The 19,848-nt window shown below is 41.2% G+C and overlaps 1 protein-coding gene across 1 annotated transcript in view; it reads left to right on the top strand.

The window, feature by feature from the left end:
- Positions 1–19,848, top strand: part of ADAM12 (ADAM metallopeptidase domain 12) — a 271,768-nt gene that overhangs the window by 63,060 nt on the left and 188,860 nt on the right. Inside the window, exon 3 of the mRNA XM_077350066.1 lies at positions 5,598–5,671. Within this exon, the coding sequence (XP_077206181.1) occupies positions 5,598–5,671 (74 nt within the window). The remainder of the gene's footprint in view (positions 1–5,597; positions 5,672–19,848) is intronic.

The raw sequence follows: 19,848 nt of genomic DNA, 5'->3' as shown, positions 1-19,848 counted from the left end.
GACGGTACATAAGGATATTAAACAACATTGGGGAGAAATACAGCTTGTGGTACCCCACACTGCAGGTGATATTGGTGCAACAGCTACCCTCTGTCTGTGACTCCAGAAAAAGGAGATGAACCATTGAAGGGATGTCCCCCATATACCGGCATCAGCAAGGTGGTGAGCTAAATGTTCACAGTCAACTGTGTCAAACACTGCTGTGAGATTGAATATCACAAGCAGCGTCAACCTATCTCAGTTCAGCTGTCTCCAGAGGTCATCCATCAGTCTGACCAACGTCATTTCCACCCCAAGGCCAGAAGCCAAGCTGTAGTGGATCCAGAACTAAAGCTTCATCTAGGTTTGCTAGAAGTTGGTCTGTGGCAGCCCTTTCAACCAACTTCCCCAGAAGCACCAAATTCAAGACCAGGTCATATCTGGCAGGGTCATGTGGGTCCAATGATAGTTTCTTCAACAATGGGTGGACCACTGTCTTCTTCAGTTCCTATGAGAATTCTCCCATTCTGAGGAAATTCTCCTCATTTTTCATTTTGAAGAGCCTTGAGGGGCAGGGATCTATACTTTAATTATATCAAGAACCTTTTAATTATGTCACAACACCCCCCACACCATCTTTTTTGGTGATGGAAGAAATGTACCCTAAGGGCTGTCAGTCTTGCTACTCCTATTGACAGAGGTGGATGGAAACTAGATGTCCTAGGATGAAAATTATACTCTTCCTCAGAGTTGGAGTACAAGATCTTCAATTATGAAATGATCACAGCTATGAAACAATAACAGAAACTATCCTCCAGGTTGGACTTCTCTAACTCATTCTACGCAGGCCTACCCTTGTCTCTGACCCAGAAATTGGTGCAAAATACAGCTGCTAGGATCCTCACATGAACACCTTGGAGTGCCCACATTCAGCCTGTGCTGAGGCAGCTGCATTGGTTGCCAGTTGCAGCCCAGATCAGGTTCAAGATTTTGGTGTTAACCTTCAAGGCCATCCATGATCTGGGCCCCTCGTATCTGCAGGACTGCCTACCTCCTTATACCCTTATACCCCCCCCAGGGCACTTCGCTTTGCCAGTGCAAAGCTGTTGGAGGTCCCTGGCCCAATGGAGGTGCAGCTGGTCTTAATCAGGGCCAGGGCCTTTTTGGTTGACCTGGTGGAATGAGCTCTCAGGAGAGCTGAGGACCCTGTCAAAACTGTCCCAGTTCCACAGGGCCTGTAAAACAGAGCTCTTCCACCAGGTCTTTGGTTGAGGCTGGCACCAGGAGATCTGGGCCCCTCCCTGAGCTGGACAGGTCATCAGGCTACCTGCAAGGTAGCTCTGGAAATCTGTAGAGCTCAGAAGGAATCCTTTTGTTTCCCACAATGGGTTTTAGTGGGGTTTTTATGTCAGTTTTATGGGGGATTTTATTACGGGTGGTTGTTGTTACCCACCACATGTCACTGAGACGGAGTGGCAGGTTATAAATCAAATTATAAATAAATAATAAATTTATGTTGGCAGGAATTCTACCTTTTTGGTGCTTCTACCTGAGGGCAAGTGTTTATTGGCTAAAGTTTTACATGCAAAATCAGTCAAACTCTCAAAGTGACAAATCAACACAGTTCAACGCTCTGTGAATTCTGCAGAGATCATTTGGATGGCAAACTTGGCATCCTTATCAGAGGGATTATCTGGCAACCTTATCAGAGGTTCAGTTTCTCCTCACTGTTTATCTAAAAGATTTCTAAAAGGCTATATAACCTTTGCCCACCCCATTGATTCACCAATGTTCTTTTTCTCTAGTGTTCACTGTTGATGAGTAAGCCATTTGAATCTCTTTGTTCATTGACTGAACTCTCAGCCAGGAGAGTAAATGAGGTTTTTAATATTTTTTTTCCAGAAAGGGTTGTTTTCCAACACAGCTTTAAAATTTTACCAAAAGTAGTGCCTAAATTTCATTTATCTGAAGAGATTATTTTGCCAGTCTTTTTTCCCACACCAGATTCCGACAGTGAGTAGATGCTACACTCATTAAATGTTCGAAGGGCCATTTTATTTTATTTGAAAAGAACAGTAGAGTTCTTCAGGGACAGAGTTCTATTTTGCTGGTTCTAGTAAAGGAAAGGTTAGAGAATGCTATACTTTAACCAGGACACCGTGTCTATTGAACATTCATTCTTCTAGAGCTAAAGCTTCTTTCACAGCTTTCCTCAATGGAAGACAGAGATCTGTTGGGCTGCTACTTGGTCATCAGCAGGCAAGTTTGCATGCCACTATGCACTGGATCTTCAAGTGAGGCGAGACGCTCAAGTGGGGAAGACTGCATTGCATTCACTACTCAAAGTGAGCATGTCTCACCACTTGGTGAATAGCTTGTTAAAATCTTCATGTGTAACTGCACAGAAGATCGATGATAGAAACAATGTTGCATTTATCTGTAACTATTGTTCATTGAGGATCCTCTGTGCAGGCACACTTACCCTCTCTCCAGCCCCACTGCATGCTCTACTTCGATGATGCTAGAAGTACCGAGGGTGGAGTCCCCGTTGTGCAGGAGCACATGGTCCCCGGATGAGAACAAATTTCTGGCTCCAGCGTATAACACTCCCTGGAGACTCTTAGCTCTCTGACAGTAGTCCTGCTCATGTGCAGTCCCCATTTGTGCCTGCACAGAAGATACTTGATTAACAATAGTTACAAGTAAGTGCAACTTTGTTTTACACATTATGTTTCTAATCAGAGTGCTGACCTGATTGCTTGTGACGGGAGCACAATGAGCAGTCAGTCTGGCTCATCATGAGCCCTTTTGCAGAGCCCCTGTGGAAAGAATGTATTTCCAGCCTTTTGTTCTTCAAAAATGACCTCAGCTGATGCTGAACCAGTACAAAGAGTACTTATGTCTAAACAGGGAAATATACTTTCAAATAATACATTGTTACCAAAGACAACTCTTGCCTTTTATTATGAAAGGATGTGGCATTTAAACGGAACCTAAATGCCTCACAAATTTATTTTAAAACTCATAAATAAACATATGCTTAATTTTGCATCTTAGGAAAAGAGAACTGCCTTATTATGAAACTGTGATATATTCATTCTGTGTTGTCCTTTCTAAATTCAAATTCAATTGATATCTTCTAGGCCATGAAATTGTTTACCTAATATTAGTGCTGATCAAGATTTCCTTGAGGTATCCATAGCTGAATAAATGATTCCCAAGTGCTTGTTGAATACCAAGGCATGAAGTATTTACTTTGTAGGGTCAAACAATCCAGATACTGGAAAGTTCACTTGAATGCTATATTTTATTTTCCTTTTTTTTTTGCATGAAAAGATGCATTTGAATGTATACAGTTGACAAATGAAATGGATTGTCCTAGATACTGGTGACATCTTTTTATAAGAAGTCTAGACTTTTATATTTGTGTTTCTGAAACAGCTGCAATTCTCTATGTTGCAAACAGCTGTTTTCCTGAGAAACTTTCTACCCCATGAGCTGCTGTCCTCATACTGAACCCCACTGAATATTTCATAATATCCCAGCCCAGCCTCTGGCTTAGGAGAACCTGGCTGCAATGACAGTCATCTCCTACACAGTTCTCAAGAAGGCGCTTTATTGAAATAGAGGGAAGGCAATCATTCTCTTAATATTGGTATGGCTGGCCTGGGAATGTGTGGGCGAGAACTAGCATGGAGGTTAGCATGGAGGCCTGTGCATGCTTGATGAGCCAGTTTTCCCAGTGGTAAGTAGCAGTAGTTTTAGAAAATGTTAGGGAGCCAGTCTGTGATGCAAATGTTCCATGGCTAGATGAACCGTGATGAAAGTTTTGTTCCTGGCTAAACCACAAAACTCTCAGTCCCTCATGGTGTTAAAGCAGAGTAACTTGCTACAGAAGCTGAGCTTCATAAAAGACTGTTTATAACAGTGGTCCCCAACCTGCGGGCCGCAGCCCGGTGCCGGGCCGCGAAGGCCATGGCGCCGGGCCGCGGCTCCCTCTCCCCGCCCCCCCCCCACAGTAAAAAACTTCCCAGGCCGCAAGCTTGCGGCCCGGGAAGCTTCTTACTGCGGGAGGGCGGGGAGAGGGAATCAGGGCCGGGCCGTGCGGCCGTGCGGGCACGGCCCGCGGGAGTGGCCCGATGCACAGGCATGGCCCATGCAGGTGCGGCCTGTGGGTGCGGCCCGATGCGCGGGCGCGGCCCGATGAGCGGGCGCGGTCCGATGCCCTGCCGGTCCCCAGCCTCAGAAAGGTTGGGGACCACTGGTTTATAAGACACGTGCTTTAAGATGCGTAGAACACCTGTTGTCCTGAAAATAACCTTACCTGTGTGGTTTATATAGTTGGCACTCTTCCTGGGTGAGTTTCACAGTATCAAGTCACTACTGTCCCTGTCCACCTTGTTAGGTGTTTAGATTAATTTGCAAAATGCCTACATGTGTAGGCTCTGCACTTGACATTGGGAAACTAAGCTTTCTGCAACTTATGAAGTTTTGTAAGGAAAGGAATAGCATGTTTGATCTTCCACTGCACACACTGCTTGTACATCAGGAAGCTCTGATCTTATTGAGCTTCTGAGCTCTTTGAAAATGCTAAGAATAGGAAATGGGCAACACTGAATAGTAGATACTGTGAGGTATGGGACCAAGCACATCTTCTGATGATGGAGACAACTGCTTCTGTAGACCCATTATTTCTAGCTGGCCCAATGACAGTCACTGATGACTTGCTGCTTCTTTTATAGCATCCCCTGCTCCCCCAATGTATTGAAGGAAAGCCAGGATTGACTATTTGCTTTTGGGGAAGAGAGATGGGTGCCCAGAAACTCATTGGTGGGTGTCATGGTGCCCATGAAGATCACTGCTATAAGCTAGTGGGTTTCACCTTGAAATTTGAGCTGCACAGTTCTTCGTTCTTAATTCAGAAAACTTGTTTCATGCATGTACTGATTTGTACATGAGCAGCATAACATTTTTTTATGCCTGAACAGCAAGACTTTCTGTGCAGTGTTTGATGTCCTTCAAAGTTTAATAGCTGTTCCAAGTATAACAAGGACTAAAACAGCCACTCACACCGTTCTGTAGACCAGAATCTGGGTTTGAAATTCTGCAGCTGTTACTGGACTGTGTGAGCGTGCAATCACTCTCACATCATCAACAATAAAATGCTTAATTAAACCAACAGCTTTTTTTGGGGGGGGAATTATTCCTGCTTCAGTAGTTCAAGGGCACATTGTCAGTCAGTCATTCTAAGATGTATGGCTGTATAAAGTTATTAGTCCATCAATCAGTGGTTTAGGCACACTTTTTAATTTCTCTGTGCAGCGCTCAATCAATAAAATTAACATGTCTAAGTGTTCCTGTGATTGGCTAACATAAATTAAAGCCTTCGTCAAGAAAGCAAATATGGAGATGTTAACTTCTCTTTTAAATGCAAAAGTAATTAAAATTGGTATGAATATTATTTGTTATTTATGTAGTTACCATCCACTGCAGATCTTGTTGTAGTCTTCCTTCTAACAGTAATGGCCCAGGATTGCAACCTTGGTACTTACTGCAGGACAAAAGTGCCTACGTTTCTTTGTGTAGTAATGGCATTACACTTTTATTTCATTTTTCAGACTTACCCAGCAATGCTGAAATTTCTAATACAAGCTGAAAGCCAGCAGCTTGTCATCAGTCTGGAGAGAAATGAGTAAGTAGTTCTAATTTGTATTCCTTGCACTCTAGAGGTGCTAGTGAGCAGATTACAAAGTTAAAATTGATGGCTTATGTAACGCATGGGGAGCTGTGGCCCAGTTGGTTATCTAGGATTTAGAGAAATGGATTTGTATAATCATATTTCTAGTTTTCCTCCCTTTTTAAAACAAGATGGTAATTCTATGAGACTATATGTATAATATGCTTATCTCTTTAGACAAATTGTTAAAATGTTCATCTCACTTTTGTTTCCTTTAGTAAATCCCATTCACTCTATTAGGGACAACCCAGTCAGCCTAGTGACCACAAATGACTGCACATTGGATCAATTATCCAAGAAATTGTACAAGTGGATATGCCCTTGCACTGATTGGGAACAGGGACCACCATGCTACTAAGTTCAGCATTCGCAGCAATTGAAAGTTGCCCCCAAAGTCTAGATCAGTCATATTTTATTTCAAAAGTGGAAATGGCCAGGCTAGTTTGAAGGAGGCTAAAAGGTAGACATTTAAATTTTTAGAGGATACTTTGAAGTTATTTAAAACTACATTAACTGATATCCATCCTTGTCCATGGTTTCCCTATATATATGGGAAACGGCCCGGGGGAGGAGCCAGTCCAGGGTGTCCCAGTTGGAATAGCCTCAATCAGGGTGCGGCCGGCAAAGCTGACCGTACCCTGATTGGTTTGGCCCCAACTTGGCTAGCCCTCGCTGGGCTCAGCAGCCGCAACAAGGAGGAGGAGGAGGAGGAAGCAGTGGCGGTGAGGGCAGCGGATGCAACAGCAGGGCTGAGCAGCCCCACAGGATGTCACCAGCCCTACTTGGACAGCCCTCACCGGACCTGGAGGCCACAGCGAGAAACTGTGGAGGAGGAGGCGGACACCATAAAGGGACTGAGCTGCCCCACAGGATGCCACCAGCTCCTGCCTGGTCCCTATGCACGTGGCCCTCACTACAAGGATGAGGCGGTGGCAAAAAAAATTAATTTTTCTACACATGTTCCTTGCATGCCTATAGTATGGGGCCCCTATTGATACATGAATGATATCTTCTGTTATTGACAACATTTGTAAAATGTGTCATCATTGGGGCTAATTAGCTTTGTTGCCGGATTTTTTTCAATTCTAAAAATATATTTCCCAACAGATAACCATCACTTTACAGATTCTGTGACCCTAAAGACTGTACAGGAGGATAAAGGTTACAGTAGTGGTCCCCAACCTTTTTCAGGCTGGGGACCGGTGGCAGCAGGGAGGGCAATGCGCATGCATGGGCGGGGCCGTGCATGCACGCATGCGCCATGCACGGTCAAACACGCATGTGCTGCACTTTTGCGCATGCGTGAAAGTGCCACACATGAGTGCATGCGCGAAGTGCCACACATGTGTGTTTCGGCTGCGCATGGTGAATGCATGCATGCATGGCTCCAGCCGCGCATACGCATTGCGCGTGCGCGGCCCTGCTTTTCTCTCCCCTTCTCCCACAGTAAGAAACTTGCCGGGCCGCAAGCTTGTGGCCTGGGAAGTTTCTTACTGCGGGGAGAGGGAGCCGCAGCCCAGTGCCAGGGCCTTCGCGGCCCGGCACCGGGCTGCAGCCGGTGGTTGGGGACCACCGAGTTACAGGGTGCCTCCTAGTGTTACTTTGTGTGGCAATCCAAATATTTGAAGGAAGCCTTGTAGAAGCAACAATTAAATACAGGAAACGTATGGAAATTCAGAATAGCGTTGTTAATGTTGAATGACTTCTTTGAGCTCAACATTACATTTTTACAGATGTACCGCAATATGGCTTGTTTGCATACATAGAATCTGTAGTGAATGCAATAAACCCATGCTTTCAAACATGACATGCAGGTAGACTCATTCAATATACTTTATTAACTGCAGAGCCCTGTGATCTGTATCAAGCCTCGCCAATATTTAGAAAATTCCAACCAATGGTTAAAGTGCATGCTGAATTTATGAACTCATAGCATGTGTCTTTCCTCTTTTCTAATGGAGCATGAGATAATGACTTTTTGAAGAATACATTTTCACATAAGAAATGTAAATGGGCTCTTGCAAAGATGTTGAAATAACTATTAAGTAAATGTGCTGGAGATGAGAACAGAATATGAGGTATGGACACCTTTACCATTTCAAGAGAATTGTGGGGAGGAGAAAATGCACATTACATGAAATGTTTTTTCTGTATTGATTGATTCATGGAAATGCACTTTTATTTATCAGCTGAAAGAGCTGCTTTTTAACATTAGAACACATTAATCTTCAGAGGAGTACACATGAAGAGTTGTGTGTCAGATCACAGTTCAAATGTGTTAGCACAGCCAAATGATTAGCAAAACTGTTGCTGATTATTTTTAAAAAAGAACATAAGCAGCGTCTCTAGATAATCCCTTAGTAATAAATGTTTTCCCTGTTTTTTATATTATTGCATGTTGGCACTGATTTTAAAGATGTATACCTTAAAGCATTTCCCACGTATGTTAATATTTGTTTTTGTTCTGATCACCCAGCTGCATGCACATGGTTATATGTACAATGGCAAAAGCACAATTAAGAGGAATCTTTTTCATTTTTCAAGTATAATACAGTATCTGGGGAATATAGGCTGCAATCACATTTTTCAGTTTTGATCCAGATTATGATGGAACTAAATGTGTACCCTAGAGTCTCGCACTGTTTTAAAATGTGTTAGAAGCACTTTGCTGTGTAAACAGTCTTTCACACATCAACTCATCATCCCCTAGTTACAAAACACAAGAGTTCACTCAGATTAATCTTCTCTTTGCTTAACTGCATTATGTAATATCATGGTTATACACTGGCATTAATCAAGTTATTGGAATTACACTAATAAATTTCATAGTAGGGGTTATACATGGGGATAATTAAACCATCTAATATTTCTCTTGGTTTATTTAAATTAATTTTACTAAAAGGCTAGTGTTGTGTGCATAGTCCTAGCTCTATTTTCTTGAAACTGTATCTCAGTATCAGAAATACTGCATATAAAAATGAGAGAATAAGACAATGGGCTGGAAGAAAAAAGGATCTAGGTTCTTTGCCAGTCTTGATTGAACCAGTTTTTTGTTTTGTTTTGCATACTAAATCAATTACAGAATTGTAGTCTCAAAACCATGCTCAGGGAACTGACCCCCACATTCCCGATGTTTTGTTTTCAGCACCACATCCCACCACCATTCACTTTCTGTTTTTCATCCTGCCTACCAACTTCCTTTCCCCCGTGTAAACATAGCCTTCCACGATTGATCTATTGTTCAACCTTCAGTGACCAAAATCAGAAAATAGGTGCACAGATAGCATTCAAAATACCCTACTCAAATCTTGTTTTATAATGGTGCAACATATTCACACAATGATGATGACGATGATGTTATCCGTTCAGTCGTGTCTGACCCTCGGCGATTCTATAGGAAAGTCTTCGCCATGCGCTCCTGTCTCTGACTGCTTGCTAGTTGGTCCATGGCCATCCCTGTATCAGCTTTGATCGTATTGACCCAGCAGATCCTTTTGCGACTATGTTTCTTTTCCACTGACCATGCCGAGCATTAATGATTTTTCTAGCAAGTTTGATCGCATGATGTGTCCAAAGTAAGTGAGCTTTCACACAATTCACACAATAGCGGTGCACGATAAATCACAGTGTGGTTATACAGTGATCATGTATTTTTCACATAATACTCCTGTAAAAAAAAACTTAACAAAGAAAAGCTCCCTAATGTTTCATGTCGGGATGCAGTAATAATGATCAAAGACAACATCTGTACCTAGAAAGTGTGTGGTGGGATACTCTAACGGGGAAGGAGAAATGGCAACATGTGAAGTATTGCAGGGTTATTAATACATTAGCAAAAGTGGGTGGTCATTGGTATTTTATCTTTTAGGCAATAACTGCTGACTGTATTAGTCATAGGAATCCAGGGACGGGAGGGGAACCAGGTGTGGTTTTTAAAGTTCTTTTAAAAAGGAGAATGGTGAATATGTTGCTGGAAAACTCAGGCGGTGGTAGTGCTTGGTGGGAGGAGGTGTGGATACGCAACGCTAGTGATGGTACTGTAACTATGATGTCCCTAATAGGGGAAAGGTGGGGAGAGAGCAACAATTCTTCACTTTAAAATGGCACGTTAAAGTCCAGAGGGGGGAAAGAATAGTCATAATGGAGCTTTCAGACACTGCTGAGTTAACTTAGACTGAAATTTGAGTCTCCTCCTGAAAAGACAACATCTGGGGCAGAAATGATTGCATTCTTTGAGACACCTAAGTGGGGGTTTACTCTAGTGTGGAAACAATCCTATTTAAATAATTGCAAAAGCTCTGTTATTAGGGTGATTGGTAGATCATGCTTGCATACTCTCAAAGTTTAAAAGGAGATTGTTCAAGGGAATGCTTGCATTATTCGCATTATGTGTGTGTTTATTTTGTTTTACCAAACAAAATATTTTGGATTCCTCTAATGTCAGGATACTGTCTGTTTCCAGTGCATTAAAAAAGTACTGTGATATAAGCTACAAAAATCTAGTAGAACAGTACATTTCAGAAGTACATTGAATTGATATTATTATTTAATACTGTAATGCAATCACAAAGGATCGTAAAGTGTCTCTTGTACTGCTGACTATTTTATCGGTGTGCAGTCGAACCTGCAGCCGTAGTGTTTTGGATAAGGCTTGAAGTGGAAGTTGCCCTTTAATTAAAACAACTAATTGTCTTGAGAGACCACCCTCCCTTGTCAATGCCGATAGTGTAGTCAATTTCTTTCAAGCACTGTAATATCATTCAGGCCATTCTTCTTAATTATTTGATTTAATGAAATAAGGTCAGTCAGTGCTAAGAGTTATTCTGCCTATATTTTTCCTTATCTTATATGAAGGGCACATGAATTTGTACCATTAAATAATATAATGTTCCATGTGGTAGTAAAAGAAGTAAGTTATTATTATGTTTTTTTCTAAAGCAGAGTTGCTTGGATATATGTCAGAAATGTTTCCTAATAACATCATATGAAGAAATGGTACTCGTTTCTGTCCATGGGAAAGTGAGACAGGTGGACTACAATCCTGAGTCTGGCTCTCTCAGCTTCCGCCCAGGCAATCTCTGCCACTGGTCACCTGAAGAGCTCAGCTTTTTAGTCTCCCTCATCTTTAGCAATCGCTAGAGAAAGGACCAAATGCTCTTCCTTGTACCCTCTTCTCAAGGAATTGGGATAAACCAGTGGCCTGTCCCATTAGTACTCCTGGTATTTGTGCATTGAACAGTGGCTATGAAATGGGTCATCCACATCAGAATGGCCATCTTAAAAATGAAAGAAAATTTATCAAGAAAATAAGCATGCAGAGCGAATGCAAGGACAACAGACTGAGCAAGGACAAAAGGAAAAAAGTGATAATAACTATAAATCCTAAGCCCCGTATATCTCTAATGTTGGCAGGTAAGGATAGCCTTTCAATTCTTGGAGTTGCAGGTATTTAGAAAATGTCAGATACCTTGGTTACTTAGATGGGCTCTCCCCCATCGGGTTTCAGCAACATATGCGAAAGAGGGACTCCGGGTGTAACAAATCGCTTGCAGTAAAATGGCTAAGATAGCTTCTTCATTGAGTCCATCTCCTGTTCTTTTTCCTCTCACAAGCCGTCCCTTTCCTATCCCAGTGGATCTCTGGCTTTATTAGGATGTGTTCCTTAAGTGTGCTGCTTTAAACAAGTATTGATCCTTCATATTGATCCTTCACTCTAATAAAGGTTCCCTTTGCAAGGACGTGTGTCCTTCCTAGGGCATGTGGAGCCAGAGAAAAGGGAAGAAAAGTCATTCCCACTGGTAAAACAGGGTGGAAGGTAAACTGGAAGTTGTTTCTCCCTCCCCCTCCACAAATACAACATTGAGCAAACAAACACTTGAATGTATGTCTGTGATTCCAGTTGCACATCCCTGATGGCCAGGAGGAACCATTTCATTGCACAGTGAGATATGAAAATGTGGAGTTCACCGCCAGGGGATGTAGTGATAGCCAAAGGTTAGACAACCTTAAAGGGGATTAGACAGGTTCATGGAGAATAGGTCTATCAGTGACTATACGCCATGGTGCCTAAAAGAGGACCTCCACATTCAGAGGCAAGAAGCAATACCAGAGGAAAGATCCTGTATTTATGTTTTGTGTGGGCCCTGGAGAGTAACTGGTCGGCTGCTGTGTGAGACAGGGTGCTGGAACAGATGAAACGCTGGTCGAATCCACTGGTCGAATCCAGTAGGGCTCTTCCTGTGTTCTTAATCATACTAGGAGATGTTGAAAGTCCATTTGGCTAGAGTGAAATCAATGGACTGCAATTGAAGTAACTGCACAGGATTCCACTGCCAGTCCCACATCAGACAAACTATAATTTTCCATGGAAAGGAATGGCTTTGGCAATAAGGTTTTGATTTCCAGATGTTAGTGGTCTAAAGGTCAATTTTATTTGATTCTTTAAGACATTCCAAGTTGTGCCACTAAGTTTCAGGGGTATCAGTCTTCACTTCTGATGGAATTTAGTGTTTTTGTCCATTATTCACTGGTTATTATTCACTCTCTAGCCGGCTCTATCCTAAAGTAGTAGTTCAAAATATTCTAGTTGGGTTTCATTCGAAAAGCGTCTAATGTTAAACTTATATAGCTGAGCATTTAAAAATAGCATTTTAATATGGCTTGAATTATTGGGTAAATGGGAACATTAAGTTTAATAGGAATTGTAATCATAATACACGTTCAATTAGCTTCTTTGGTATGAAATACCTGGATGTTATATTGGTAACGATGTTATAAGAGGAAAGGTTTTTGACAGAAATGTACAAATGTATAGTATTTCCTGACATAAGTATGTGATAGGAACAACTGATACTTAAAAATTTAATTTTTTCATGTGGCAAATTGATCATTGATCCTAGAAGCAGTTCAGTGCAGACAATTCATAAATGAAAAACATGTTAAATAAAAAAACTGCAAATACAGAGACTGTAACTTCCTTCAGTTGCATAGTCAACAGATGACACAATTTTGTTATGTTATAGATATATTATTATATTGTTATTTAATACTGAGGTGTATTTATGCTACATGTTATGGTAGAACAGTCCCCCCCCCTCTGATATTTGTGTGAGTTGGTTTAGTCTCATGAGTTCTGATGGCTTCTGCCTTTTGTAGGCTGCATGATCTCCCTTGTCCTGAATCCAGTTGTCCCATTACTGTATCTCTTTGTTAATAAACTGATGTTGCTTAGAAAACACCCATCTTTGCTGTGGGAACCTGAGAGGAGAAACTTATTCCCTTTTAAATGGGATGTATCACCATCTTTTAATGGCCATCCTTTAATATTCTTTTAATAGCCATCTGTTCTAACTTCAAAATTTTTAAGGGGTTTTTAGAGAGTTATACTGGTTTTTATTGTTTTATTGTGAACCACCACGAGTTTGAATGGAGAGCCGCAGTATATAAATACAAGAATAAATAAATAATATTTTATTTTTCAAAGAAAAAATAGACAACAGGAAAGAAAAAAGAAATTGTACATAATCCCTGGCCCAAGGATGTCCATGAAGCCTCAACCAGAGCTAGAGCCTTTTTGGCCCTGGCTCCAGCATGGTGGAATGAGTTGCTCGCTGGGATCTGGGCCCTGACAGTGCTACCAGAGTTCTGCAAGGCCTGCAAAATGGCACCTTCACACCAGGCTTATGGTTGAGGCCATGGCAGCCTGAAATTACATGTGCCTCCCTCTTCTCCCTGGCTCCTCCTGTACCTTATATTATCCAATATGGTTGGCTGGTGAATGAGATTAAAGAGGTCAGGAAGAAGGGACAGGTTTTTAACTATGTTTTAACCATGGTTTTATCTTTTGTTATAAACTTCCCTGAGCCACAGTTGCGGCTATCATGGCAAATGTATGATATAAAGACTCCATCTCTTCCTTTCTGATTGTAAGATTATTTTAGATATATAGGGATGGAGGGGGATCACCTTCTCCTGAAAGATTCTCCCAGCACAACCTTCACTGTTGTTTTTAATTAATTGTTATATTCAACATGGCACTAAAATGTGTTTATATATATATATATATATATATATATATCCATTACATATATTAATGGTATACAAATGCACAGATCTGCTAATCTTATTTTATTAATTAAGAGCCATGTTCTGCTGATGTCCTTTTCTTTTTTCTGTTGAGAGATCGGAAATACGAAAGGCTATTATGTTGGTCTTTTTCCTTCTATGACTAACGTTTTCTCTTACAAAGATAATTGGCCTCTTCCTGTTGGCGTCCTGAGGCTAAATTTCTCCTTTTTAGGGGACAAGAATCAGAGCAGTGAAAAGTATAATGGATTTGTAGTGAAGCCATAGATCATATACACTTTTGCCTATCATTAGGATGAAAGAGAAAGTTAGGTAATTAAGATGTGGTTTTGTCTGCTAATCTAATTAAATGTAACTTGTTTTGCAATTTAGAACACTATGTGAGGCATAGTCTTGCAGACAATATATAAAACATACTGTGGGTCACAGCATGGAGCTACACTAGCTAATTAAATAGAGAAAAAGCAATAGAGAATATATATGTGCTTTATGCCATTAACATATTAAAGACATTTTCACATTAAATTACTTCTCCCTATCTATAATCGAAACAGCAGAACATAAGGTATTTTGGATAACCTTATTCTACAGTCTCTTTGAGGAGAGAGCAAGACAGTAACTGACTGAGTGAAGGTTTTGGATTATCCAAACACCATGCTAAATGCAATATAGAAATCTAAACATGTGTAACCACTTAGAGCTATACAACAAATAATGTATAGTGCACAAAATGTATAGTGCACATACAGGGAGAGCAGTTTCAACTTGGACTCTCTATGAATAAATTCACTCTATCTTTTTGTGAATACACCTACAGGGAGATAAGTTTGGAACTTTTAAAAATGCTCCTGTTCACCTAGGAATTTTCTCCCAGTTCCCATGTGAGCAGTAGTGGGCAATGAGACCAAGGTGTGGAAGATGTCCTTACTCAATGGGAAGCTGGCAACTGTAGCCTCAAATCAAAAGGTTAACCTTGAGTTGAACACTATAAAGACTTTTGAAATGAGTTGTCCTCCCCCCTAATTAAAATCATTTTTTTAAAGAACATGTTGTATTAAGCATTCTCTTAACTTTAAACAAGCACTGAAGTACAAAAGGCAAAGGCCAAAATTGAAAGCCCTGTCCCTGCCGGAAACCAATCAACAGATCAATTGACAAACAATGCCAGCTGGAGCTTCTGCTTCTCCACCCCCCACACACTTTAGTTAAAGGGCATCTACAGGCATTGGTTCATGGCTGCCCCACCTTCTCAATCAAGCAGGAAAGAGAGAGGAGACTGACAATTGGAACAATTCAAGTGCAGAACACAGCATCTGACTCAAAGCTGTTTTGAGTCAGAAAAAAGGAATGTTGCAGATTTATTGCAAGATCTGGGTTCAGATCAATCAGAATTCAGCAGGATCAAGAGCAGAAAAAAAATTGTGAGTGCAGGCAGTACCTAGGATACTAAATCAGTAGATACATGCCATGGTTTATTTTAACAATGGTTAATTTGAAAAAGCAGGAATCAACTTGAAGATGACTACTGAAATCCTAGTTTGCCTTATCAAATACTGCTTTTATTGTCTGTAGTCTGGGAGCGTGACATCAGAGAACTTGCCAGAATTAAACCAGCATTATCTAAGATTTTAGATTCAAACGTATATTGTATTTATTTATTTAAAATATTTCTATGCTGCCTTTCCATTCAGCATAGGTTCCCCAAGAAGTTAAACAATAAAAACCTGTTCAAAAATGTTATCAAAGTACATTAGATATATAAAATTTTACTTCATAGATGCCCAGAGGTAGGCAATGTCTTTCCAAATTTTTCTGTATTCCTGCTAGAACACTGCCCTGTGGTGTGTAACATAAAACAATTTCAAATAGAAATGAAAGAGGAATTTCACTTTTAAGAGTGAAAAAAGAGAGTAAGAGAAATCAAAGTGAGTTTCAGAAGAGTAAGAGGAATCAAATTAAATTTCAGGAATAGAAATTCCCATCCACATAAAAAACTAGTCTGAATAGGAGTCATGCATAGAGTTTGAGATATGGTTGTTTCCTTCTTCATTTACAACCAGAGTTGCAAACATATTTCTCAGTAATATTACTTAGTTTTAGTTCTGCTTTCTTCTTTTATTCTCAGATTTTAACATGTCAGTTAACAATGGCAAACAGATTCCAGTCCTTTGTAACAAAGCAAACATGATGCATGCCCCAGAACACAGCTTTGAGTAAAAGATTGCATGCGCCCCCAGGAGGAAAAATTGCTCGTGTTTGTTATGCTTTAATACTATGGCAAATAAACACCTTATCAGCATTGTAACAGCAGTCTGGGTAATTTTAAGCAGATGTCTTCCTTTCTTTAATCACAACATCAATTATTTCTTGGACAGCACTGATTAGCTGATGTGTACATAAAGAATACAAACAGCAAATGGCCTCTCTTAAGTGGGTAGGACAGGCTAAAAAAGAATAGCAAGTGTCTGGCGAGCCAATAAAACTGGGATAACTGGAATGAATCTTCATCATGAGTCATTAGAAAAGATGACACTTTGGCTTCAAAATGAAAAGTCTTGATGAAGGCCAGTTGTAAAAGCACAACCTAGTGCTTAATAAATGGATTGTGGTGACTCATAAATTTAGTACATACATTTGTTAGCTTGGAGTAAATGTCAAGCTTATGGAGACATTTCCTGTGCTGGATGTGCCCCCTCACCTCAGCTTGAGGTTCACTTTGAAGAGAGTCTTTAAAAATCATTGGCAGCAAGTATTTGTGCAACACCACAACCAGGCAGCTATCAAAAGCAAAAATAAAAATACATTCCAAATGTTCTGTCAGACTGAGAAAAGATATCGATTTGTTATGAACGTCAGGTTGCTATTATGTGCACATTTATTGGGAAGTACACTCCACTGAGTTCAATGGAACTTACATCTCCGTAAATGTGTGTAAGGATTATAGCATCTGTGCTTCATTGTGTGTTATCAACTGATCAACAATTTACAGGGATTTTAAGTGCTTAGGCTTTTTCAGGCAACATTCTATGCAAAATCAATGCATATGATGGGGGAACAGTAGGGTTGTACCAACAAACTCTGCTCTTTACTTATGCCTGCTCCTTAGAAGGAATTCATGTTTCAGTTGTTCTATATGAGTGGGAATGATGTGAATCTTCTATAATCTGACTTCATGAAAAATGAAAAGCATGCCTACTGGATGGGGGATACGCTTCTAGGTAACACTGTGTGTGAACGAGACCTTGGGGTACTTGTGGATTGTAAACTAAACATGAGCAGGCAGTGTGATGCAGCGGTAAAAAAGGCAAATGCCATTTTGGGCTGTATCAACAGAGGCATCACATCAAAATCACAAGATGTCATAGTCCCATTGTATATGGCACTGGTCAGACCACACCTGGAGTACTGTGTGCAGTTCTGGAGGCCTCACTTCAAGAAGGACGTAGATAAAATTGAAAGGGTACAGAGGAGAGCGACGAGGATGATCTGGGGCCAAGGGACCAAGCCCTACGAAGATAGGTTGAGGGACTTGGGAATGTTCAGCCTGGAGAAATGGAGGTTGAGAGGGGACATGATAGCCCTCTTTAAGTATTTGAAAGGTTGTCACTTGGAGGAGGGCAGGATGCTGTTTCTGTTGGCTGCAGAGGAGAGGACATGCAGTAATGGGTTTAAACTTCAAGTACAATGATATAGGCTAGATATCAGGAAAAAAAATTTCACAGTCAGAGTAGTTCAGCAGTGGAATAGGCTGCCTAAGGAGGTGGTGAGCTCCCTCTCACTGGCAGTCTTCAAGCAAAGGTTGGATACACACTTTTTTTGGATGCTTTAGGATGCTTAGGGCTAATCCTGCGTTGAGCAGGGGGTTGGACTAGATGGCCTGTATGGCCCCTTCCAACTCTATGATTCTATGATCACCGCCCTCCTTGAGGATAGTTGTGTAAAATCTGTTGGGGCAAAAACAACTAAAAGGAGTGTTTCATCATGTCTGATGTATTATTCTCAGTTGGCCTGAGTACTGTATGCACACATTTGTGGAAATAGAGAAAAAATGATTACAGAGGAGCCAAAGGCCTACGAAAAATATGCACATGGCATCTCTATGCAGAATCAAAATGCATTTAAGAACAGAGATCTGTTCGTTGCAGCACTGTTTGGTGATATTATCTTTCTAACCATGTTTTGCTAATACAATACCTGTAATGAGAAATAAATCTGAGATCTCAAAAGAGGTGTGACTTTGATTGAATCAAATTTGCTGATCAGTTCTAGTCCAAACAATTTCATGCTGAAATGTCTCGTTGAATTTGTTGTTCAGACCTGGAGATTTTGATGTGAGGTTTCTGAATAGTGATTTTGTGGCAGTGTGGTGGCCATTGATTCTCATGTGTAAAGACTGACCTGTATGACATACGACATTAGCCCAAGGGCAGTGCTGGGAAGTGACAGTGTATATCGCCTTGGAGAATGAGCAAATGTCTTTAAAGTGATACTGAATTCCTGTTTAATTTTATCATCATTCTATAGTCAGTCTTGAACAATGGTAGTATTCTCTCACGCTGTCTATGACCATTCCTGCACTAGCAATATTATTTGGATTTGCCTTTGTAAAGGGCTGAATTTTTCAACCATTTCCTTACTTAAATTTGCCTTTCCAGGCACAGATCTGAATTGCCCTCTCACTGACTGCACAATTAAGGAATTCTCAGTTACAGTGATTTCATTTTTCAAGGTCAACTCTAATTTGGGGCTGCCTAATGGAGAAATGCTTTCATTTGGGTTACCTCCCCTCATCCACCATTTTGAGTCGTTTATGCACAGACACTTCCTCATCAACATCCCCCTCCCCCATCCCTTGGTCCCAAAACATCTCACTTTTTTTTTTTAAAGGAGGAGAGTGTTATTGCATTGCAACACTGTCTCTAAGTATAAAAAAATTGCAGTAGTCTTATTCGGTGAAGAGCCTCTTGTGGCGCAGAGTGGTAAGACAGCAGACATGCAGTCTGAAAGCTCAGCCCATGAGGCTGGGAGTTCGATCCCAGCAGCCGGCTCAAGGTTGACTCAGCCTTCCATCCTTCCGAGGTCGGTAAAATGAGTACCCAGCTTGCTGGGGGGTAAACGGTAATGACTGGGGAAGGCACTGGCAAACCACCCCGTATTGAGTCTGCCATGAAAACGCTGGAGGGCGTCACCCCAAGGGTCAGACATGACCTGGTGCTTGCACAGGGGATACCTTTACCTTTACTTTTAAAAAATAACGTCAAGTAAAGGGGCGATGATCGAGGGCACAGAATGGTAGAATTAGGTGCAAGCAGGCACTATTTTGCAAAAAAAAGCTTTTTGGAAAGGAGGAAGGAAGGAAGCAAAGCATGCTGGAAGGCTGCCTCCTTCTGACTCAGATGTAGACAACATATGGTGAATTTCAGCCTGGGAAACGAGGATAGGAAAGCACAAGTGTGGAAATCTAGCATCAACTTGCAGCATCCAAAGGAAATCCAAAGTGAGGATAAAACAAGGTATGTCTCAGAACAAGTTATGTCTATCTTTGATTAAGGTAAAGGTAAAGGTATTCCCTGTGCAAGCATCGGATCATGTCTGACTCTTGGGGTGACGCCCTCCAGCATTTTCATACCAGGTGGTATGAAACAATCCAAACATGTTGATCACTCTCCAAAGGCCAATCTAAGCCATTTGGCCTTGCATGCCCTGCAAAAAGTCCTTCAGAGCATCATCCAAGTGTGTATTCCACAGGGTATGGGTGACAAATCAGAAGACCCTTCCCCTGGTGACAGCTAACTAAGCCATCCAAAGCCTGGGCACATGCAAGTGGCCCCTAGAGGATGACCATAGTGATTGTAGTGGGAGAGGAGGTCCCGTGCATTAAAAAGTTCCAGACCATTAAGGGTGTAAAGGTTAACCCCAACACCTTGAATTGGATCTGGGGACTAATTGGTAGCCAGTGAAGCTGCTGCAGAATTGGAGTAATATGAGCTGAATATGATGTTCCAATCAGCAACCTGGCAGCTACATTCTGGATCACCTGCAGCCTC

Source organism: Paroedura picta, chromosome 8 (genome assembly GCF_049243985.1).
Source record: "Paroedura picta isolate Pp20150507F chromosome 8, Ppicta_v3.0, whole genome shotgun sequence".
Classification (NCBI taxonomy): domain Eukaryota; kingdom Metazoa; phylum Chordata; class Lepidosauria; order Squamata; family Gekkonidae; genus Paroedura; species Paroedura picta.
The sequence above is the reverse complement of the archived record's forward strand: the minus strand, read 5'-3'. Positions and strand labels throughout refer to the sequence as shown.